The 24,207-nt window shown below is 44.0% G+C and overlaps 1 protein-coding gene, 1 long non-coding RNA gene and 2 pseudogenes across 4 annotated transcripts in view; 2 read left to right on the plus strand and 2 right to left on the minus strand.

The window, feature by feature from the left end:
* Window positions 1-24,207, plus strand: part of LOC308561525 — an 82,097-nt gene that overhangs the window by 55,696 nt on the left and 2,194 nt on the right. The gene's annotated exons all lie outside the window — the stretch shown is intronic.
* On the minus strand, window positions 165-2,903 carry HILPDA (hypoxia inducible lipid droplet associated). The gene is given in 3 exon segments (XM_081146821.1): window positions 165-862; window positions 865-1,083; window positions 2,820-2,903. Coding segments are annotated over 2 exon segments (189 nt in total). The 5' UTR covers window positions 1,016-1,083; window positions 2,820-2,903; the 3' UTR covers window positions 165-824.
* LOC308561988 (large ribosomal subunit protein uL6 pseudogene) lies at window positions 20,880-21,447 on the minus strand (annotated as a pseudogene). The gene has a single exon. The product of its transcript is annotated as a large ribosomal subunit protein uL6 pseudogene (transcript).
* Window positions 22,469-22,803, plus strand: LOC308561821 (V-type proton ATPase subunit G 1 pseudogene; annotated as a pseudogene). The gene has a single exon. The product of its transcript is annotated as a V-type proton ATPase subunit G 1 pseudogene (transcript).

Consider the following 24,207-nt stretch of genomic DNA (forward strand, 5'->3'; position numbering starts at 1 on the left):
AACTGCCCCTGCCTCCAAATTCAGAGGTTCATTTACCTTCTTTTAAACAAAGTGTTTTAAGCATTTTCATGCTCCAAAGTTTCAAGGTGTTAAACCTCAGATGTACAAATGAATACCCTTCCCTAACCACTTATTTCAAGGGCAGAAGTCAACATGACACATAGTGGAACTATATATTCAACTTTATTTCATTAGAAAAAGTCACTTAAGCCACATGGTGGCTATAATGCCCATGTCCCGAGCAGGCTTTGCTATCCCACTGACCCCTTCAGACCAATACACACACATACACACTAGGTTGGGGGAAGGACTTAAAAATGTAAAACAATGAGAACTGGACACTGAACACTCCATCTTCCCCCTCCCTACAATCAACTCACATACCTCTTTCAACTGTTAGCCATATACAGAGGAGCTCACATGAAAGAGAAGCTGAACACCAAAGAAAATGACCATATGCCACCCAAGTCCAAAGGAACTCTTGGTAGATGTTTAGAAGTACAGCTGAAAACATCATCTTCTCCCAACAGCTGAAGCTGCAGCACAGCCCTCACCTAAGAGGTCAGAGCCACGCTGCCAGGGACAAGGCATACAGCAGACTCTGTGGAGGAGAATGAAATCACTCCATTCTACAGCCACAGGAAACCCATATTAAACAGTCTTTTTCCAGGGTAGAAACATCCAGGTGGAGAGGCCCTTCAAGGGCCTATTAACAGTTTTCTGGCAACACTGGTGCTGAGCTTTGCCTGCTCAGGTACTGGGACACCTGGCTGGACAGATTTAGGCCAGTGTTCCAAGGTTATAGCTGGTGGAGGGAGGTCTTATCACACCCCTCTGGATGAATGTTCTGGAAGGCTCTTGGGGGTTCTGTGTTGGCTAGTTGACCTCTGGTGGTCCAGGAGCTCCCAGGTGATGGATTTTCCAGTAAGCCCCCCAGTGACTCCATCAGTCTAACAAGGATGGAAAGTAGGGTCAGCACCACACCTACGAGATAGAGGTTCAACATATGCTTCATAGCTGAAAGGATCCCACTCCTTTGTAGAGCAGTAGAGCTGCCTTCTGCTTCTGGAAGGCCTCTGGATCCTGAGGAAAGAGAAGCAAGGTTAACCTAGAGCCTTTTGAGATACGCATGCATTTGGCCCTGACCCTTCTATTTTCCCAAGGAGCTAAGGGAGAGAGAGGCCCAGCCAGGGACACAGGGACCCATGGATGTTCTTCCACAGCAGAAGTTTATTTACATAAACTCCACGGCTGAGGAGCCAGTCTTGCTTCTTTTCATGAGCATTCCTTAAAACTTTTACTTCTTTTTAAAGTGAAAACCTTTACTTCTCCTGCCAGGTGCAAAGCACAATCCTTATGCCACACTCCAGGGACCAGAATTCTTCCTGAAGAACTGAGTCCTTTTGTAGGGAGGAGCAGGACTATAAGAACATGCCTTTGAGAAAGCAACTTGCCTGGGAAGTCTCTCTCACATCTCATTAAGATTCGAGTTAATTATAAACTTTTTGAAGGTCAAAATAATTATAAGAGAGTCAAATCTATCAAGTACCTAGTAACTGTTAGATGGATCAGGTACAGAAACTAGGATACAGAAACTCACCAGGGCAGGAAGCCCCAGATGCCGAGCATGGGGCAAAACTGGGAAAACAAGAACCTTGTCCCCAGGGTAACCTATCTTTCCCAGCCATATCACTGGTCATGGGGTTTAGACTCCCTGAGCTTTTCCTCCCTAAAGGTAACATCTAGGCCTCAACTGAATTTCAGCTACAGGCCCAGAAAAGCAGCAAAACCAGACAAGTGGTGCAGTGGCTCCCTCAGGACCACCTACATTGACTAATGACATCCCCCCACCCCACCCCCACACACTGACCAATCAGTGGAGACCACCACCCTGAAAAAGCACACCTGGAAAGTTGATGAATATTCTACTAAGACACTCCCCTGAGACCTCCCCTAAGATTTCCACCTGCAAGAAAAATATGCTCAGGACAAGGAAACCAGCAGGCCAAAGGAACCACCAGCGCATGCTCCCCACCAGGGGGACACACTAGCGCCAACTCCTTCCCTCCTAGGGGACCCCGGGAGTCTTGCAAACAGGGGAGCAATAGGCATCGGCAGCGCTTCCTGGGCTTACCCCTGAACCTGTCTCCAAGGTCCCCAAACAGCCCGGCCTAGGCTCTCCTGTTACTTCTTCCATGCACCTTCCTTGTCTTACCAACCTAAGTATATTTTTGCTGCCATCATGGACCCAATACCCTTTGACTCAGTGCTGTGTATCCCTTCCCTTTGGATATCCCCATCTCCTATCCCCTTTCCTTAAATAAACTTAATTTTTCTCTATTCACCGGCTGAGATGGCTACTTAGCCTGCCCACGCACCACCGACCTTAACCTACCTTTCAGTTAGAAATATACCCTGACTGCCCACAATGCGTTAAGCACCCTGGAAAGTACCAGGGCCACAAGGGGCCCTGAAGACACAAGCCCTGTCCTCTTGGGGCTTACAGTCTAGGGGCCACAGGCAAGAAACAGGCAGTTACACAGGAAGGAGGTGCTAGGAGTGCTCTGGGAGGGCATGGCATGGCCGCCTAACCCGCACTGGCGATAACGGGGTGCGCCACATGGATCCTACTTAGGACCACTCCTGGAGGAAGCAGGGCTGGGGGGGCTGAGTGGAGACCGGGGGGATGGGGGGTGGAGAGAAGGCAGAAGCTCCAGAAGGCTCTGCCAGTGCCGGGGAAGGAGGCGGCGGACCCAGCACGCAGGCCGGAGGATGGGGGTGGGGAGCGTGGAGCTGAGGAAGGCCAGAGGGCTGCTCACCTCCACGAGGAAGGGCCCGGCGTGACCCGTCAGCTCCAACAGTCGGTCGTGCAGGAGTCCGGAGGAACGTCGGCCTACGAGAGCGCGAGGTCGCAAACCGAACGGCCCTTAAAGAAGACAAAAGCGCAGTCCGCAGCGAAAGGCAGAGCAAGGCCTCCAGCACCGCCCACTTATAGCCGCTCTCAGCCTCCCGGGCCGCGCAGGCGCACTCGGGACCGCACGCACGCGCCCTGCCGCCGGGCCGCAGATCCCCACGTCCCCACGTCCGCACGTCCGCACGTCCGCGGCCCCGCCCCCGGGGAGCTCCGCAGCTGGTCTGCGCGGTTCCCTGAGCTCCGGGGCGGTCTGAGCGGTCTTTAAATGCGCGCACCCCGCGTCTCCCAGTGAGTGGGTTGGCGGTGACTAGGCGCGGGTGCTCGACTGCCTTTCCTGCTGCTGGAGACTTTGGAAGGAATCAGAAAGATCACTCCCCACCCCCATACCAGATCAGTGACGTGCCCCAGGCCAAGGGCCCGCACATTGGATGGGACGAAGTATGGGGAGCTGAGGATGGGCGAAAGGGAGAGGGAGAGAGATCCCGAAACAAGATCGGCTGCCTCCTGCACACCCCTAACGGGGTAGGGCCTGCAACCTGGGCATGTGCCCTGACTGGGAATGATCTGGGGACCTCAGGGTGCTTGGGACGGTGCTCAACCAACGGAGCCACACCGACCAGGGCTGAGGACGGGTTCTCGATTGGCAGAGGGCATCAGACCCCCACCCCCCAACTCCAGTTTTCTCCATTTCAGGGACTGAAGAGCTGACTTTCTAGGAGTTTCACTTCCTAGAGATAACAAGATTCCAGAAGCCACCCTCGACCCTTCATTCCAAATCCTAATATTAGTAAATTCTGGTTCCTGTGAGAGTCTGTCACATGGTTTAAGGAAATGTGAAATACTCACCTGGCCCTGGTGTCCACGTCTAATTGCACACGAACGTCACTCTGCACTCATTGGGCCTCAGTTTCATCATCTAAAATGTGGCCATAGATTTTTAAGGATGCCTTCAGATCGAATCAAAGAGCTAGGCCGTCCCAGTCCAGCCTTATGCCCAGATTTTGGGGCTGGGAAGCCTGACTAAAGACTCCCCTCCCAACTCCCCCAGACTATAAACGTTTTGTCGTGAGTGCACCTAATGGCGGATTTCAGAAAGTAGAGTCCCGGGGAGACGCTGGGAGTAGGGGGGCCCCTGGGAGGAACATCCAAGCCACCGTGGAGGGGAAGGCTGACGGTGGCTTCCCTGCCTGCCTCCTGCAGAGGAGGGGAGAGGGCCGGAGTTGCAGGGAAGGTGACTCTCCACAAGTCCGCTGAGCTCTAGGCCTGGAGGTCCTGCTGGCCGGGCTGAGGGCAGGGGCTGGATGAGCAAGAATCCGGGCGGTCCGGGGCTGTGCGGGCTCTGCCCCGAGGGACCTCCCGCAGAGGGGCGGAGCCAACCCCAGCTGTGACCTTTCCCCTACATGCTGGGCTCCCAGTCATCCGACGGGGTGGGGAGGCCGGGAAAGGGGAAAGTTAGGGTGAGAAACGTGTTGGCAGGCAGGCACTTTGAAATTCATTTCTCTACTCAGCCCGCAGGAATTTTTAGTGCTTCATTACACGAGAATTTCGTCTGGTTTTGTGTTGGACCCAGTGACTCTTTTTTCACACTGTTATTAGGAGAGGCTCTAGCTCTGAAATCACTTCCAGGTGTCCCAAATGCCACCCATTGCTTAGCTGGGGGACTTGGGCGAACCTTTAACCTTTCTGTACTTTGGTATCCTCAACTGATATATGGGCTAATAAGTCTTCACCTGGAAATTAAATGAGTTAATCCATATAAAGCACTGAGAACCTTGCCTGACACATAGAAAACATTCCATAATGGTCATTATCCGTATCATCGACTACAAAACTCCCAGTGAGGGACTCTGCTTGTAGTATAGCCTTTGGTCAGTGAGTGAACACAGGAATTCCACAATAACACTTGGGGCTCTGCTTATTATAGGGGGGCTGTAGGGGAACTCACTTTAGAGATTTACTATGGCTCCAGCAGTGAGGGTGTCTGGGAAATGTTGGACTCTGTTTAACTTTGACTGTTTAACTCTCTATAGCCTCAGGTTTGACTGACTATCCAGAAAGTCACAGTGCTGCCCAAAGATAAACATCAGGCCCCAGGAAGGAGGTTAATGAATGTATAGTGTGGATAACTACTTGATGTTATCTGTCAACTTAGAAATGCATTGTTCTTTCTGGTAGTCTACATGACTACCCACCATTTGATTTTAATATTAATCCCCTATTAAAAAGAGATCCTGTCCTGGGAGGGGGTGGATCTCTTCTCTGCCTGCCACAGCTGGAAGCAAGCAGCTGCTTTGCCTGTGCATGTAAATTTCTCCTATTAAAGCTCTTATGAATTTGAATAAAGCTATGTGCCAGTTCTTCTGAATTGATCCTGAATTTAGACTCTTGGAGCTTTTCCCCTGATATAGAAAGTAAGAAGCTAGGAAAATCCCAGGACCAGAGGAATAAGAAAACTAAGACAGATCGTTTTTAAAACAGCAGTTTTCAGCCACCTAGTAAATCCTACCTTCCCTAAACCAAGGACACTTAAGAATATGTGGCTTGCACTTCTCCCCAACCAGAGGGTAAATAGCTTAAAACACCCTACTTCGGGAAACAGATAACAAACAGGTATCTAATTAGTGCCATTTGCCAACCACACCCAAGGACAAACGAATTAAGAGAATAAATCTCTTTTTAAAAAATATTTATCTTTATTGTTGAAAGTATTACAGATGTCCTCCCCCACCCAGGTCTGTGTCCATGAGTTATGCATATATGCATAAAAGTTCTTTGGTTAATCTCTTCCCACCCACCCACCCCTGCCTTCCCTCTGAGATTTGTCGGTCTGTTCCATGCTTCTCTGTCTCTGGATCTATTTTGTTCATCAGTTTATTTTGTTCTTTAGATTCCACATATTAGTGAGATCATGTGATACTTGTTTTTCTCTGACTGGTTTATTTTGCTTACCATAATAATAGGTCCCTTCATGCTGTCTCAAAGGGTAAGAGATCCTGTTTTATAGCTGCATAGTGTTCCATGGTGTAAATGTCCCACAACTTTTTTATCCACTCATCTACTGATGGGCACTTGGCTGTTTCTAGATCTTAGCTACAGTAAATTGCACTGCTATGAACGTAGGGGTGCATATTTCCTTTCTGGTTGGTGTTTTGGGTTTCTTAGGATATATTACTAGAAGTGGGATCACTGGGTCAAATGGAAGTTCCATATAAATCTCATTTTGTTACATCAGAATAAAGCTGATGAATATTCTATTGAACCTCCCCTAAGACCTCCCCTAAGCGCCCAGCCTTTAAAACCCCTGAAAACCAAAGTCCCAGTAGGCTCTCCCTCCAGGGAGCATGCCCCTGCCAGTCCCTTCCCTCTCTCCTTCTCCCACAGGCACATATCTCCTAAACTCCAAGAGACGCCGCGAGACTTACAACCAGGGGAGCAATGGGCAGCAGCTGCTCATCCCCGGCTAAACCCCTGAACCTGTCTCAAAGGCCCCCTTTTCTCTGACTTCCCAGTGAGCCAGAGCAGCCCCGCCTAGGCTCTCCTGCTGCCCTTCCTTGTTTCACTGTCCTAAGTGTGTTTTTACTGCTGTCAATAAATTCTTGCTTGCTTTTCTACATTCTGTCTGTCTCTCTCTCTCTCTCTTTAATCCTCACCCGAGGATATTTTTTCCATTGCTCCTCAGAGAGTGGAAGGGGGAGAGAGAGAAACATCAATGTAAGACAGACACATCTGTTGGTTGCCTCCTGCACATGCCCCGACCAGGGCCAGGATCAAGCCTGCAACAGAGGTATGTGCCCTTGGCCGGAATTGAACCTGAGACCCCTCAGCCTGTTTGCCGATGCCCTAACCACTGAGCAAAACCAGCTAGGTCTACATTTTGTCTCTTGATTGAAATGTTTCCTTCAAGAAGACAAGAACTGAGATCTTGCTGGTAATACCCCAACATGAGCTCTACATTTTTATGTTCACACAGCTCAAAGGAAGAGATGGACGCCTCTCCAACAATTCCCTGTCCCCTGCATTCACTGCCATTGTCTAAAGGTCATTCCAGATGAAGACAACCAGCCTTTGGGAGGTTATAGCCCTGTGCTTTCCCATCTACTGACTATAAATATTATTGACTATCATCTCTGGTTAGGTTACTAGGCTTGAGACAGGCTAGTAAGCCAGGAGAAGCAGAATAGGAAACCTGTCTCCAAGGCTCCCTTTTCTCTGACTTCTTAGTAAGTTAAAGCAGCCCAGCATAGGCTTATTTTACCACTGAGCCCCTCCCCTACTATCCTAGGCCCTTCCTTGTTTCACTGTCCCCAGCTTTAATAAATGTCCTCTAAAATTCACCTGGACTCCTGTTGTGAAATTTTTCCTACAGGAAGTCAAGAACCCACACATTACTGGCTGTCCATAGGCAGATCTGCTAAGGGCCAGGGACCCTTTCCAGTAACAGGCTTACCTATATTAGATTCTTGTCCCGTCTCCACCTTGGCCAAGTTAATTAATCCCTTGGAGCCTAAATTACCTAATCTATAAAATGGGGAAAATAATGTATAAAACAGAGTTGTTGTAAGGATTAGAAATAATGCATGTGAAGTATGTGTTACATAGTAGATGCTCAATAAATAGGTAGTATTGTTTTACTAACATCAACGTAATGTTACAAGATAGTAAGAAGCTAGGAAAATTCTAGGCAGGAGGAATAGGGAAACTGAGACAAGAAAATTAAACAAAGCCAAAAAGGTTAGGCAGCTAGTAGCCAGTTTACAGTAAAGCCTTATCTTAATAACAAATGTCTAATACCTCTCCTCACTAACCAAAAAATGCAGGAAAGGAGGGGGAGTTTTAATGCCTCTCCTCCCTAACCAGAGAGTACATAGCATAAATCACCCTGGCACTGCTAAGGCAGGAAGGGGGAAGGAAAGAAGAGAGAGATTTATCTCACCCACTGAACAAAGAAGTCAGCGGTTTTGGGGAAGGAGGAGAGAAGGGGTTTTCTTGTCACTGTTTAAACAGAGAAGCCAGCAGTCTCGGGGCTTGTTAAAGAGAAAATCGCCAAATGCTTTTCATGAATTCTGGGAAAGCCATAACAAAGTAAAAGGGAGGCCTTTAGAGTTATTCTGTACCAAGATGCCCAGCAGAGGAATTTTAAAGCCTACAGACAGATAAGTCTAAAAATGCTAAACCCCCACCAGGCTCGTTCCTCAGATTAACTGTGCTTCATAAGTCGGATGTATTAGATAGATTTGGTTGCCTTGCTTCTTTGATAAATTTACTTGCTTTACTTCTTTTCTTTTTTTAAACATGTTTTTACTGATTTTTTTGAAAGGAGGAGAGGGAGAGAAAGAGAGAAACATCAATGTGAGAGAGAAGCATTGATCGTTTGCTTCCTGCACTGCCCCTATTGGGGATTGAGCCCCAAAACCTGTCCTGACCCAGAATTGAACTGGTGATCATTTGGTGCATGGGTTGACACTCTACCAACTGAGCCACACTGGCCAGGGCTATGTGCTTTACTTCTTTAATAAATTCGTTTTATTACAATGCTGCTGTCTGTCACTCCTTGGAATTCTTTCCCATAACACTAACTAACAAGAACTGAGGAGAGGACAGCCCTCTTCTTCCGACTCAGGGGCTATTGGATAACACCTTTTCTGGTGTTTTGGGTTCCTATAAGAGTAAGAAACGTCCAAACCTGTGAAAATTTTTATGAGTTTATTTCAGAAATTGCAGGGAAGCAAAATCTCAAGGGATTGAGAAAATGCTCCAGAAAATGGCAGTTTTACTACTTATTTTATACATTAGAATCAAAGGGCAGGGCGTAAAGGGGTTATATAAAATTCATTGGTGCCCTTCTGGGTGTGGCTCAGCGGTTGAGCATCAACCTAGAATCCAGGAGATCGCAGTTCGATTCCCAATCAGGCCACATGCAAGGGTTGCAGGTTCGATCCCCAGAGGGGGGCGTGCAGGAGGCAGGCAATCAATGACTCTCTCATCATTGATGTTTCTCTTTCTCTCTCTCCCTCTCCCTTCCTCTCTCTGAAATCAATAAAGATATATATATTTTAAAAATTCATTGGTGATAGATTAGGGAGCCAGGAGAAAGCAAAGTGGAGAAATCTCTGGGATTGGATAAAAAGTAAAATGGATAGACACATACTTCTTTCACATTTGTGGGTATGGGATAGTCAAAAGTCAATAATTGACAATAAGAGGATTTGTGTTCTCTGCCCTGGTGTGGTAGTTGTGCCCAGAAGGGGTACAGAAAAAAGGAAGTTACCTTGCCCTGGCTGATGTGGCTCAATGGTTAGTGTTGACCCTCCAACCCAAGGGTCTCGGGTTTGATTCCCAGTCAAGGGCATGTACTTGAGTTGCAGCTTCAATCCCCCGCTCTGGTTGGGGCATGTGCAGGAGGCAAGCAATCAATGTGTTTTTTATCACATCAGTGTTTTTTTTTTTCTCTCTCTCTCTCTCCCTCCCTGCTTTCCACTCTCTCTAAAAATCAATGTAAAAAATGTCCTCAGGTGAGGATTAACCAAAAAAGGGAAGTTATCTTGACATACCAAAGGTATGTTATCTTAGATGCAAAAAGACAGTAGACAGGCTCAGTTAAGGAAGATACTGGCCTAGGACATGACTACTGGTCATGACTTGCTTTTAGTTAGAAGTTTTTATTTCAGACCATCCTATGTGGTTACTTTTGGTCTCTGAGTTTGTAAGGCCGCAATACAGGCCTCCCTTGAGCTTGTCAGGTTTAGTATGTGGCCCCTTTTTCATCCACATTAAAATGTATAAAGGCAGGTTCTTATCCTAAAGAACCTTATCACTGGTTGGGTAAATAAGGCCTAAAAAAAGATAGCTAGCAACCCAAGGCACTGTAGGATAGTGGTTAGAAATTAGTCAACCTTGACAAACTGCTCTGCCATTTGCTAGCAACTGTCATTGGGTTCTGCTTGCCTTGGTTTTTTAATTTATAAAATTAGAGTAATTGTAGTTCTCACCTACTAGGGTTGTTATGAAGATTAAATTAAATAATGGATGTAAAGTACTTAGTATAGCTTAAGGGCAAAAAATGGTGGTCATTAATCTAATTCCAAAGGTAAACTGTACTACAGTGCTTGGGAGCCCAGAAATGGAGGAAAAGAGAGGACTGGGTGGTAGAAAAATATAAAATAAGAACACAACTAGGGTGACAGTGCTTTGCTTGGGGATCTGGAATTTTAACACTCACCATGATGAATAGAAGAGTGGAAAGGAAATAAGTAACTGACAGGTGTCAAGCATTTTGTTAAATGCATCACATATAATGGAAAAAGACTTGACTTGGGGTGGTGAACACAATACAACATACAGATGATTTATTATAGAATTGTACCCCTGAAACCTATATAACTTTACTAACAATGTCACCCCAGTAAATTCAATAAAAAATAAATAAACTCATCACATATATTTTTTAACTTATTTCTCCTAACAACCCTGTGAGGTAGATATTATTACCTCCCTTCTTATGTGTTTAATACCCTTTTCCACCAAAGGAAAAAGAGCCCAGCCAGAGTGGCTCAGCTGGTTAAGCATCATCCAGTGCCCTGAAAGGTTTAGGGTTCAATTTCCGGTCAGGGCACATACCTAGGTTTTGGGTTTGATCCCGGGTCAGGGAGAGTACAGAAGACAACCAAACCAATTGATGTTTCTCAACCCCCCCTTCTTTTTCTCTCTAAGCATGTCCTGGGGTAAGGATTAAAAAAAAAAAAAAGTTACAAGAGACTTCTCTTCCTCTGTACTCATCTTTCATATCTCAGTTCAAACACTTTTCCTCTGGGAACACTTTTCTGATTCTCAGACCCTTGCTATTGGCTCCAGGGGCATGATATGCTTGTCCCTCTCTATTTGTTACCTTACCCTTAGTTATATTAATGTCTGCTTCTCCTCAAAAGCCCAAAAATGTCAATGAGAGGTGTGTGTGGTCTGGTTTTATTTTCATTTTTTCATTTCATCTAGCACTACGTAGTAGGCTTTCAATAAATATTTGCTGATTGAAGAAATAAATGAAAAAATAATTATCTTACCCCACATCTTTAATGAGTACCCATTGTTCCACCAAGATAAGGTAGACAGGACCCAACACAAACCCTCTTCAGGTTCTACCTCCTTCCTGGGAACTGCCCACCAAGGAAAGCTCTTTATGAACCATGCCCTTGCCCCAAGCCCCTCAAAAGAAGTGATTCCATAGTCAACCCACACAGGTATTACTAAGATCACAATATCTTCACAACTGGATGTTAGGATCCAGGATCCATTTAAAGAGCTGTGGAAATCAATTAGAAAATATATTAAAAATAAAAGTATGCACATGCCCTTTAACTTAGAATGCCACTTCTGGGAATGATTGATCATTGCAGACAGATTCCTACATGCAAAGAATGGAGTAAGTGAAGACAATCATTGCAGCACTGTTTAATAGCATAAGGTTGGGGGGTAAATAGAAGAGCTTAACAGTAGGGGACTGGTAAATTACCACTACTGGGGTTGTACTTTCATACGAGTTACCATAAAGCCAGCAAAAAAATAAGTAGTTTTGAACATACAAACATGCTCTCTACAACATATTGTTAAGTGGAAAAAACAAGTGTATAGTGTGTGTATAGGATGCTACAGTTTGTGTTAAAACAAACTCACAAAGCAGGACATACAAAATGAGATATCACCTCCTATTCACTAGGATTGCTATTTATTAAAAAGAGGGGGAAAAAAGAAGCATTGCCCATCCAGCGTGGTTCAGTGGTTGAGCACCAACCTATGATCCAGGAGATGGCAGTTCGGTTCCCAGTCAGGGCACTTGCCCGGGTCGGGGGCTGGATCTCTGGCAGGGGGCATGCAGGAGGCAGCCGATCAATGTACCATTCTCACATCAATGTTTCTTTCTCTCCCCCTCTCCCTTCCTCTCTCTCTAAAAATCAATTTAAAACTCTTAAACATCAAACAAACAGGGTGTCAACCACTATAAACCCTTGTTAACGTTTGAAGCATGTACGCAAGAAGAACACTGAACCTAGAAGAAAACAGTGAGATGAAAAAACAAACAGTGAGTAAATGTTTAGAAAACATTCAGATTAAACAAGCTATGACTACTCAAAATTATTTTTAATAATAATGATTACCCCTGCTGGCATGGCTCAGAGGTTGACCAATGACCTATTATTCAGGAGAGCTCTGTTAGATTCCGGTCAGGGCACATGCCTGGGTTACAGGCTCAATCCCTGGGGGGTAGGGGGTGGGAGTGCAGGAGGCAGCCGATCAATGACTCTCTCATTATTGATGTTTCTGCCTCTCTCTCCCTCTCCCTTCCTCTCTCTGATATCAATAAAGATATATTTTAAAAAGAATAATAATGATTACTTTGGGAGAGTAAAAATAACAGCATGCACTAAAAATGTTGGTAAACATTTAAATTAAGATGGAAGTGGTGAGCAGAGAAACTTGAACAAGTTTTATTTGGGAGGAAGGTAGATATTGATTAATTTTAGATATTTTAAGTCTTTATTAAAATGTTTAGGGTGACTTTCTCTACCTTCCCTTCTTAAACGATTTAGTCTTCAAGCCATTGGGTAGAACAGAGCAGGCGTCTGCAGTGAAGGAGAGGACCAGTGGCCTAGAAAGCAAAGTCTCTTTTATTCTCTGCTGTATCCTCAGAGCCTGGGACACTTTCAATAAACATTTGTTGAATGAGTGGATGCATGAATGAATGGCTTACTCTCTTACTCCTTTCTGGACCCTGATCAAATGTCATTTTTCAAGGAGGCCACCCTAATTATCCTATGTAAAGCAACACTCCCCATCCTCTCCATCTCCCTTACTCTGCTTCATTTTCAGTTCACTGTATTCAACATCAGCAAATCTATTTTATATTTATTTGTTAATCATCTATCTTTCCCCACGAAAAGTAGCTCCTTGAGGACAAGGACTTGGACTATTTTGTCCAATTACTATAATACCTAAATCCAGAGCAGTGCTTGGCATATTGTAGGTGCTCAACAAATATTTATTGAATAAATAAACACTTATTTTTTATATCTGGGATATTTCATATTTAAAAAAAAGAACAGCTGCTCAGTGAGTGATTCTAGTTTACTTGTATTTGTTTTGCAACAACATTTAACAATGGTCATCTCATATGACCGTTTTACAAATGGTCATATGATTATGAGTTATTGTTTTTTCTTTTTTCCCCCCCAAATTTTCTTCTGTGGGCATCTGTTACTTTTACAATGAGAAAAAAATGAAAATTTAGTAAAGTTTTGTAAATTAGTTGCTTGCGCAACATTGTAACAACAATAAATAAGCAATGAAGGGAAAACAGCCAAGTGCATTTAGATGGAGAAACTGGGTCAAGAGCAGCAGCAGCTGTGGGAGGTGGAAGTGGAGTGAGAGGGCTGTGGCGGCTCAGAGCACCCGAGGAAGGTGCCACGGGAGGCAGACCCAGCCCCGAAACGTGGGCAGAGGGCATCCAAGGCAAGCGGTGTCTTCTTCATCCCCTACCTGGGCCAGGGGCCTTCATTCTGAGTCTGGTTCTGGTACTAACTAACCACTGCTCTAGGCAAGTCACTTCTCCAGGCCTTACTTTTCTTATCTGTGAAATGCAGGGCTGAGGGAAATGAGCTATTGCTAAGCCTTCCTTCCTCAGAGGTGTGTGTTTCCAGAACCTCCATGAAGAAGCTATAGCTAGTGTGTGTGTGTGCGTGTGTGTGTGTGTGTGAGTCCTGATGGCACCATAGACCTCTGTCCCCAGGCTCCATTTAGGAAATGCTGGATGAACAATGCAGAGCAGAAAAAATAGTGTTCAAAACTACATGGGCCATACAAGATAAGAGAAAGAGAGAGAGAGATAGGGGAATATACCCTTAAATAGTAACATCAATATTAACATTACTTTTTCACTAGGCAGGACACTTTTATTCATTGGTGACAGTAGGCGCCAGTGCCTGAGGCCTATAGACTTTTCAATGACTCTCAAAAATATGGAGAGTCATGGAAAACAAAATTTATTGTCTTCAAAATTTTTCTAAAGATAAAATTAAAATTAATAAACATTTATTAAAAGCTCTACAAAATATGACATTATATCAACTAAACAATTCAACTCAACTTGATGATTTTTATATATGGGATGTGGGAATATTTTAATGTGATGGGGCATCCTATAGTAGGAATGTACGTACGTCTAACGCCTGTGGAAGTTCTTTTATTTAGTATTTATTTTATTATTATTTTGTTAATCCTCACCTGAGGATATTTTTTCCTTTGATTTTTAGAGAAAGTGGAAGGGAAGGATGGAGAGGGAGAGAGAAACATCGATGTGAGAAAGACACATCGATTGGTTGCCTCCCACACATGCCCCGGCTGGAGCTGGGGATCAAACCTGCAACCCAAGTACATGCCCTTGACTGGGAATCGAACCCATGATCCTTCACTGTGCAGGCCAACACTCTAACCATGAAGCCACACCATCCAGGGCTATTATTGACTTGAGAGAGGGATGGAAAGGCAAAGAGAGAGAAAGAAACATCTATTTGCTGTTCCACTTATTTATGCATTCATTGGTTGCTTCTTGTATGTGCCCTAACCAGAGATCAAACCCGCAACCTTGGCGTATCAGGACAACGCCCTAACCAACCAAGCTACCTGGTCAGGGCCTAGGTCTGTGAAATTCTGAAGGTGGGTGGTGGATTATGGGATTATGGGTCTGTTTTATAGTTCTGATAGTTTCAGATTTTCTATTATGAGCATGTGTTATAAGAAGAAAAAGAAACATTCAATGAATGTTCTGAAAAAGCATGTTAATAAAAAAGCTTAGGAAAGATCTGGGCTGAAGAAGCTCCTATTTCCTTATCTCAATAAAGGCTTGTGGACTTTCTAGTCCTATCTTCTGTACATAATAGGAATCAAAAGGGAAACTCACTTAAAACATGTATTTAAGAGAATTTTCTCTTTCTATGCTGTCAACCAATCATGTTCATCTAACAATTTGGGATAAACCCATGTGTTGACACTTTGCTCTCCTTCCTTCATGGAATCATAAACTGTCCAACCCTAAGACCTAGAGAAATCCTTTAGATCTTCTTGTCCTTGAATACAGTGGACTCTCTGAGAGTCGGGGAGCCCAGGCTGTTGCTGGACAGGAGACTTGGCCCTGAGCAGGTCTGCCTAGAGCCACTAGTAGTGTTGGGTTCTTGACTTGGTGCAGGAAAAATTTCACAACACAAGTCCAGATGACTATGAGGGAATGTTTACTAAAGCTGAGGACAGGTCCTGGCCTGTTTGGCTCAGTGGTTGGAGCGGAAGGGTCCTGGGTTGGATTCATGGTCAAGGGCATGTACCTGGGTTGCAGGTTCTCTCCGTCCCAGTTGGGGTACTTGGGAGGCAATGGGGTTCTCCTGATTTCTGTGATGTTTTCATTCATAATTATAACTCCTATTCCCCCTTCTTCTGTGCATGGCTACACACACATGCCCTATATTTATATACATGTGCACATAAGGACTTATTCTCCCTCTTTCTGTCCTGCTGGCACCTTTTCCCCAGACACAGATGCCCAGACATTTCAGCTGCCAGCCGACTAACCCCATGGCTGTGCTCCCAGTTGGCTAATGGAGGGCAGGGGGCTGCCCTGATGCCTCTCATCCCAGCCAAGTAGGGCAGAAGCTGCTTCCAGAAAAGGCCCTTCAGTAGAATCCTCCCCTCCCCAGTCCCTCCTGAACCCTGCCCTCACCAACCCCTCCTCTGTGGATCCTGAAAGGCAGCTAAAACCACTGGGTATCTCAGGCTCCCAACTCTCACATTTGGCCTTGGAAACTGCCCTACTCCCCCACCTCTAGTTTTTTGCATATTGAAGTATCACTTCCTGAGTCTCTCAATTGATAATCATGTTCTGTCCAGAGAACCTCCTGTACTGTTCTTAAAAATTATTACAGCTCTAACCGGTTTTGCTCAGTGGTTAGAGCATCGGCCCATGGACTGAAGGGTCCCGGTTCAATTCCAGCCGAGGGCACCTACCTCGGTTGCAGGGTTGCAGGCTCAGGGTGTTTGGGGGAGGCAGCCAATCAATGTGTCTCTCTAACATCAATGTTTCTCTCTCCCTTACACTCTGAAAACCAATGGAAAAAATATCATCAGCTGAGGGTTAAAAAAAATTATTACAAGCATTTTACTTATTCATTTATCTCCACTGTTAGATTATAATCATTTTGAAAGGAAGTTATTTTAAGATTTTTTTTTTAAAAAATATATCTTTATTGATTTCAGAGAGAGGAAAGGAGAGGGGGAGAGAGAGATAGAAACATCAGTGATGAGTCATTGATCAGCTGCCTTCTGCACGCCCCCAACTGGGGATGGAGACCACAACCCGGGCATGTGCCCTGACAGGGAATCAAACCCCGATCTCCTGGATCCTAGGTCGATGCTCAACCGCTGAGCCACGCCCGGCCAGGCCATTTTAAGATTTAAAACTGTATTATCAACAGATATCAGTGATTATCTGTTGACCAATCTCAGTTTTTTAAAGATATGTTTTTATTGATCTCAAAGAGAGGAAGGACGGAGAGAGAGAGATAGAAACATCAATGATGAGAGAGTCATTGATTGGCTGCCTCCTGCACGTCCCCCACTGGGGATCGAGCCCACAACCCGGGAATGTGCCCTGACCAGGAATTGAACCGTGATCTCCTGGATCATAGGGAGATGCTCAACCACTGAGCCACGCAGGCTGGGCTGATCAATCTCTTGTCACTCACAGGCACTAAAGGTCAGTAAGTCCCCAGGATGCACTAAAACCTTTAGCTAGACAGAACCTGAACCCTCTCTACCCACTCCACCCACATCATCAAACTCAAGTTCAACCACTCCTCAGCGTGGAGCAATGGGCAGATCTCTTCCTCTCTCCTGCCTCAAGGTCCTCACTGTTAAAGCAAACTGACTGAGCTCCAAAATGCTCGAACATTCCTCCTCGTGGATTAGATTCTATACCTCAGTGCTTTTATGAGATCTTGGCAGCCTCCTGTTCTCAAGCTGCTGTAACGAACTTATATAGCTGTACCTTTGAAACAGGACAACAAATGGGTCCAGACTTCCTGTCACTACTTGAGCCAATTAAGCAGAGAGGGTTGAATCGTATATGAGCGTCAATATTTTCCAATATTGCCAGCAGCATGGGAGAGCAGCAAGTCATCCACAAAAATCTCCCCCACCCCATAAGCCAGCTGCTTATATTGGGTACAAGGACAAAGACTACATGGGGAAGTAGGCAAAAGGAATGAAAATGGGTTAAATAATTACAGATTACAGGCTATTCAGGCTGGGGGTTTCAAAGGCGGGCACCTCTGGGATTCATTGTTTCGGCAACAAGATTGTTAATCTTTCCATGGTGATAGGCAGTTATTGGATTAGGAGAATGGACTGCATTTTGGGATTAACTCCCAGGATTAAAGAATGTGCTTTCTTTAATCCAAACAAAACAATCACAGTTAACAGAGCACGATTAATATATCTTATAACTATAGCTAGTCCCCACTATTCTATTTCTCCCTCCTGCCTTTACCACCTTGCCTCTTCTCTCTCTGAAGAACAGGGAGAAGTCAAGGAGCAGGAAGAAGAGAGGAACATGGACAATCTTTTCTTATAGCACGGAAAAGCAGCGGCTTTGGGGCTCACTCAAAATGGGGGCTACCCAAAGGAATGAGCTTGGTGGGTAATGGGATGTGTAGAGCCCAGGGAGTTCTGAGTGTGAACATTGGGACTGGTGTGTGTCCACCAGGGCAGGTGTGTGTACACTAGGGGCCTTGGCACTGCCCGTGGCTCTGAGCCTGTTGATGTTCTCTTTGTCGATGTGACCCTTGGTGCCCCAGAGTGTGTGGGCATGTGGCTTTGACAGCCTCCTGATGCAGGTCACTTAGTCAAGGGGCATGTGACTGCTGGTGTTTTTGTGTATGTGAAACTGTGTACTTGATTCATCACTTCAGCGAGCTCAGGTTCTTTGGTTGAATCACCTAGTAAATAGTAGACATGGGCTCCCTGCAGCTCCCTTACTTCTTCTAAGCTGGAAAAGAAGGGAAGTCATCTTCCATCCTCTCCTACTTCCAGAGGCCTGCGTACGTGAATAGCCCTTTCCCACAAAGGGGGTGACCTCTAAAAGTAACCCTATCTCCTGAGGATGAAGCCTCATGTATGAGGCCCCTAGTGGAAAGGCCACCAAGTCAAAGTCATTTCACAATCTGGACACAAGACAAGGCCCTGGAACCAAGCTTAGTAACCAACCTTGCAGTTGTTAAACCCCCAAGTTGCATAACATAGTTGACCAAGGAAAGGACATTTTCACATGCCAGACAGGACTGAGAAGTAGTTGCTACCATCAGAGCTCAGATTTCAAACCTGACAGAGCAGGACAGAGCTGGCCCTGCTCCACAGACAATGTTTCCTTCCTTTTCCCAAAGTCCTCTTTCCAGGACTGCTGTCCACCTGCCAGAGTTGGATTTCCTCCCCAGAGGGTGGGTTCACCCTCTCACTCCTTCCTAGTAAAGCCACACTTTTGCTTTCAAAACAGTAAGCTCACTGTATATGGACCAAAAAAGGGCCACATACTATACCTGACAAGCTCAGAGGAGGCCTGTTTGGCAGCTTTACAAACTCAGAGGCCTAAAGTTACCACATAGGGTGGTCTGAAATTAAAACTTTCTGTTAGCCCGGCCAGGCGTGGCTCAGCGGTTGAGTGTCGGCCTAGGATGCAGGTGATCAGGGTTCGATTCCTGGTCAGGGCACATGCCCGGGTTGCGGGTTCGATCCCCAGTCGGGGCGTGCAGGAGGTGGCTGATCAGTGACTCATCATTGATATTTCTCTCTCTCTCCCTCTCCTTTCCTCTCTCTGAAATCAATAAAGATATATTAAAAAAAACAAAAATAACAAAAAAACCCCACTGTCTGTTAGAGGCAGATGTGCTGATCATGCTCTGTTGACTGATCTGTTAGCTATAGTTTTAAGAAATATTAATCATGTTCTGTTAACTGTGCTTGTTGTTCTAATTAGAAAAAGCACTTTCTAACCTGGTTGGGAGTTGTATGCCCCGGGACATGGGAATTACCCTTGCAATGCAGTTCATTCTCCTTTTTCCAGAACTGCCTATCATCATGGAAAGATTCACAACCTTGTTCCTGCAACAATGGAATTCCAGAGGCACCCTCCCTTTGCCACCCCTAATCCACAATGCTTATAATCTGGTCCCTGAGGCGCCCTCCCTTTGTGACACTCAGCCCACCTTGCCTACTTCCCTATGCCTGTAATTCCTACTTTTCCATGTAATCTTTGTTCTTCTACCCCATATAAGCAGCTGGCAGAGCAGATTTTTATGGATGACCCTTATTGCTCTCCCATATTGCCAGCAATATTGGAATAAACGCTCATCTACGATTCAACCCTGTCTCTGCTCAATTGGCTCAAGTGGTGACAGGCAGCCTGGACCCATTGTTGTCTGGTTTCATTTCTAGCCCTAGCCAGTTTGGCTCAGTGGTTAGAGTGTCCACCCTCAGACTGAAGGGTCCCAGGTTCAATTCCGGTCAAGGGCATGTACCTGGGTTGCAGGTTCGATCCTCAGCCCAGGTGTGTGCAGGAGGCAATCAATTGATGTGTTTCTCTCACATCGATGTTTCTTTCTCTTGCTCCTTTCCACTCTCTCTCAAAAGCAATGAAAAAAGTATCCTTGGGTGAGGATTTAAAAAAAAGACATTATTATTATTTTTTAAATCTTCACCTGAGGATATTTTTCCATTGCTTTTAGATAGAGTTGAAGGGAGGAAAGGATGGGGAGGGAGAGAGAGAGAGAGACATTGATGTGAGAGAGACACATTGATTGGTTGAGTCCCCCAAGCACCCCGACCAGGACTGGGAATGAATCTGCAACCCAGGTAAGTGTCCTTGACCAGGAATTGAATCCGAGACCCTTTGGTACACTGGCCGATGCTCTAACCACTGAGCAACACTGGTCAAGGCCACATTATTTTTATATCTGCAAGAGTTTTGTGGTCCTGAGAAAAAAACTATAGGTAAGAATGAAGAAGTCAGTTATATTACCAGCTCTTTAAATATATGGGTTTCTTATTTTATTTTTTAATATGTTTTTAAAATTGATTTTAGAGAGAGAGGAAGGGAGAGGGAGAGAGAAACTTTGATGAGAGATAGAAACATCGATTGGCTACCTCCTGCACACTCACTACTGAGGATAGAATCTGCAACCCAGGCATGTACTCTGACTGGGAATCGAACTGGCAACCTTTTGGTGCATGGGCCTACACTCAACAAACTGAGCCACACCAGCCAGGGCAAATTACCACCTCTTTAAAATCAAATCAATTCTCCTTCTATAGGTCATTTGGAAAGCTAATACTTTTTACTACTATAAATAAAGCTGCAATGAATATCTTTATACTTACATTTTTTCACACTTGTCCAATTTTTTCCTTAACACACCTTTGAAATAAGCATCACCACTGTCAGGAGAGCACATAATCTTTTTTATAATTTATTTTTATTCAAAATATTACAGACGTCCTCTTTTCTCCCCATTGACCCCTGCTGCCACAAGTCAAGCAATGGATTGGTGATTCTTTGAAGAAGCTTTGCAGAACATATATATTTTTTTAAACCCCAAAAAACAAGCAACAAACTGAACACTAAAAACAAACAAACCAAAGCCCACCCCCAAAAAGCAAAGAGAAAAGCCTCCATGAGCAAATATCAGCATACTCAATAAACAGCTGCATAAGACCCTTTCCATCTTCCAATAATAGAATTATTAGGTACAGAGTAAAAAATATGAATTATTTATTTATTTACTTTAATTTTTTGAATACAAGGCTTGTATTGCATCTTTAAAATATCACACGTAAGTCTGAGGAACCATCTGGCATCTTGCTGTTTCTGTAGCTGGATAACTTAGATCTTAGTCATCAGCCTGCTGAGTGGTTCCTTTTTCAGAAACATAGATGTCATCCAATGTTTTTCTGATAGCCTTGTTTCTAACTGTGTGGCTTGCTGAGTCAGAGCAGCTGAATTTGATACAAGTTCAATGCTGTTTCCTTCAAGATTCGACTAATCTTTCTAGGCTTGAGATACTGAACAAGCAACTCCTTGACCTCATGTATTTTTTGCCCAAGAAATTCCTGATTTCAACAAGAAAACCATTCTTCTGAATAATGATGTTGATGGGGAAAGGAGTGTACTCAGACCTCCCCTTGTAACGGAAGCTCAGTGTAACACCCTTGATTGTGTTCTGTACATAACTGCAGATGGTGTGAATAGTGGCCAGTTCCTTTCTATTTCCCCACCATTTGTCAGCCTGGAGCCTCTTCATTTTCTTTCCAAGGAGACTGAGTTCTACACTGATGTGGCTGTACTCCCTCCGGGGGTGCCTCTGGGGCCCTTCACGAAAACTGTATCCCTTCAGAGTGAGGTCAACATTTTCTAAAATGTCAACAGTCTGATTGCCGAGAATGGTCTTCATCCTTCCAGTAAATGTGGCAAAAAGCAAAAATAAGATTTTAAAAAATATTTAAAGAAAAATGAGAAGAAATTGAAAACATGAGAAAAGGACCATATGCTATCAGAAAAATGAAGGAGTTTTTAAAAACAAATAAAGTTGAACATCTAAAAGTGAAAGCCATAATAATCAAAATTAAAAACTAAATGGGCAAATTTAGATAGAATGGAAGGCAGAATAAGTGAACTAAAAAAAAATCTGAAAAATTACACAGAATGCAACAGAGAGGGACAGAAGATGACAAAAATGAAGAAAATAATAAGAGACGTAATTACCAGAATGAGTAGGGCTAATATTCATCAAATTGATGTTCTGTAAAGAAAAAATAGAATAAAGAGAGACAATATTCTAAGAGATAGTAGCTGAGAATTGTCCAGAAGCAATGAATAATGTAAATCCCCACCTTCTATCATTAATGTAAGCTAGATGTCAAAGAAATAATATTAAGTGCCTACGAGCAAAAAAATAGCAAGCTAGAAATAAGCCAGTAAGAGAAAGACAAGTATCACATAATCTCCCTCATGCGGAATCTAATGAACAAAATAAACTGATGAACAAAATAGATACAGAGACATAAAACCAAGCAGTTGAACGAATTTCAGAGGGAAGGTGGGGGCTGGGGAGGGGAATTAATCAAAAAACTTAAATGCATATATGCATGACCTATGGACACAGACAATAGTGTAGAAAAGGCCTGGGAGTATGTGTGTGGGGGGGGTGGATGTCGGGTGGAGGGGATCAATGGGGGAGAAAAGGGGACATCTGTAATACTTTCAACAATAAAGATAAATTTAAAAAAATAAAAGTAAGATCACTCATGAAATGGGAGATAATATTTGCAAACCATGTAGCTGATAAAGGATTTGAATCCAGAATATATAGAGAACCCTTACAACTCAGCAATAAAAAGACAAATAACCCAATTTAAAAGTGGACAAAGGAGTTGAATAGACATTTCTTAGAAAAAGATATACAAACTGCCCCCATGGCCAGTCAGTCATAGGGCATCCAGCAGTTGCTATAGGCCGAGAAGCAGGCCACCTAGAAGGTGTCCCAGGCCTGCAAGTGAAAGAACCTGAGGTTGAAGCAGACCAAAGAAGAGGCTCAGACTGAATCGCACAGTACCACCTGCAGGCGGAGGAGTTCAAGGCCGAGGAACCTGCCGTGCTGGGGTCCCATGGCAGCTGCAACCCTGAAGTGGTGGACACCTAGGAGAGGATGACCATCCTCCAGACCTACCTTGGGCAGAACAGGGATGAAGTCCTGGATAGCATCTTGGCCTTTGTCTGTGACATCCGGCCAGAAATCCATGAAAACTGATGCATAAATGGATAGAGGAGGAAGAAAGAAGTGCCTGTTCCATGGATTCTCATTTTAGATGCCTCCATGGAATATGAAGACTTTACAAAGCTTGAGTTATAATCTTGTGAAAAGGCATTAGATTATTCCTGTATATTTTATAGTAGGTCTTTGTATACTTTGTGGAGAACAGCAAATCTAGTTTCTTTGTACAAACTTAAAGCTTATCCAAAGATTTCATCTTTTTACCTTATATTTCTTAGAAATTTAATGGGTATATATCAGCTGTTTTTCTATGCCTTTTAGCTCAACCAACATATATATACATATATGTATGTGTGTGTATATATATACATATATATCACACTTTTTCTTTTTAGATGTAATAAGACTCAGTTGGTTTTTTAAAAATTTTTTACCCCCTAAAGCTCCCCCCTTCCCCCATTAGTTTTCCCTGAAGCTTTCTTGAAGGTCAGGGGCTTTATCTATGAAAAAGTGGTAAATAGTTGTTTAACCTGTGTACAGCAGCAGCCAGTCTTAAACTAGTCCTTTCTGGCTAAGGGTTAGAACAACTAATATTAGTATAATTGTTTGGGCTGCTGTTAGTATCTCTTAATTGAAATTACTAGATGATAGAATTTAAGAACATGTTACATGTTATTACTTGGTATATTGGTAATCATTTAAAAGTAAAGATCCTTTGTCATGCAAAAAAAAAGACATACAAATAGCCAACATATGTATGAAAAGATGCTCAACATTGTTAGTCATTAGGAATACAAATCTAAACCATGATGAGATACCACTTCACAATCACTAGGGTGGCTAAAATATGAAAGAAAAACAAAAAGTTTTGACAAGATTGTGGAAAAATTAGAACCCTATACACTGCTAATGGGATTATAAAATGATGGAGCCACTTTGCAAAACAGTTTGGCTCTTCTTGAAATATTAAACATAGAGTTACCATATATCCTAACAATCCCACTCTTATATGCCCAAGAGAATTGAAAACATGTTTGTATAAGAACCTGTACACAAATATTTATATCAGCACTATTCACAATAAGCAAACAGAGGAAACAACCCAAATGTCCATCAGCTGATGCATGGATGAACAAAATGTGGTATATCCATACAATGGAATATTATTTAAACATAAAAAGAAATTAAATTCTGCTCTAGCCGGTTTTGCTCAGTGGTTGGAGCACCCTCCCATGTACTGAAGGGTCCCGGATTCGATTCTGGCCAAAGGCATGTACCTCGGTTGCAGGCTTGATCCCCATCCCCAGTCAGGGCTCATGCGGGAGGCAACCAGTCGATGTGGCTCTCTCACCTCGGTGTTTCTCTCTTTTTCTCTCTCTCCTTCCCACTCTCTCTGAAAAACAATGGAAAAAGTATCCTCGGGTAAGGATTAAAAAAAAG

This window comes from Miniopterus schreibersii (genome assembly GCF_964146895.1).
Source record: "Miniopterus schreibersii genome assembly, chromosome: 9".
In the NCBI taxonomy this organism is placed as follows: domain Eukaryota; kingdom Metazoa; phylum Chordata; class Mammalia; order Chiroptera; family Miniopteridae; genus Miniopterus; species Miniopterus schreibersii.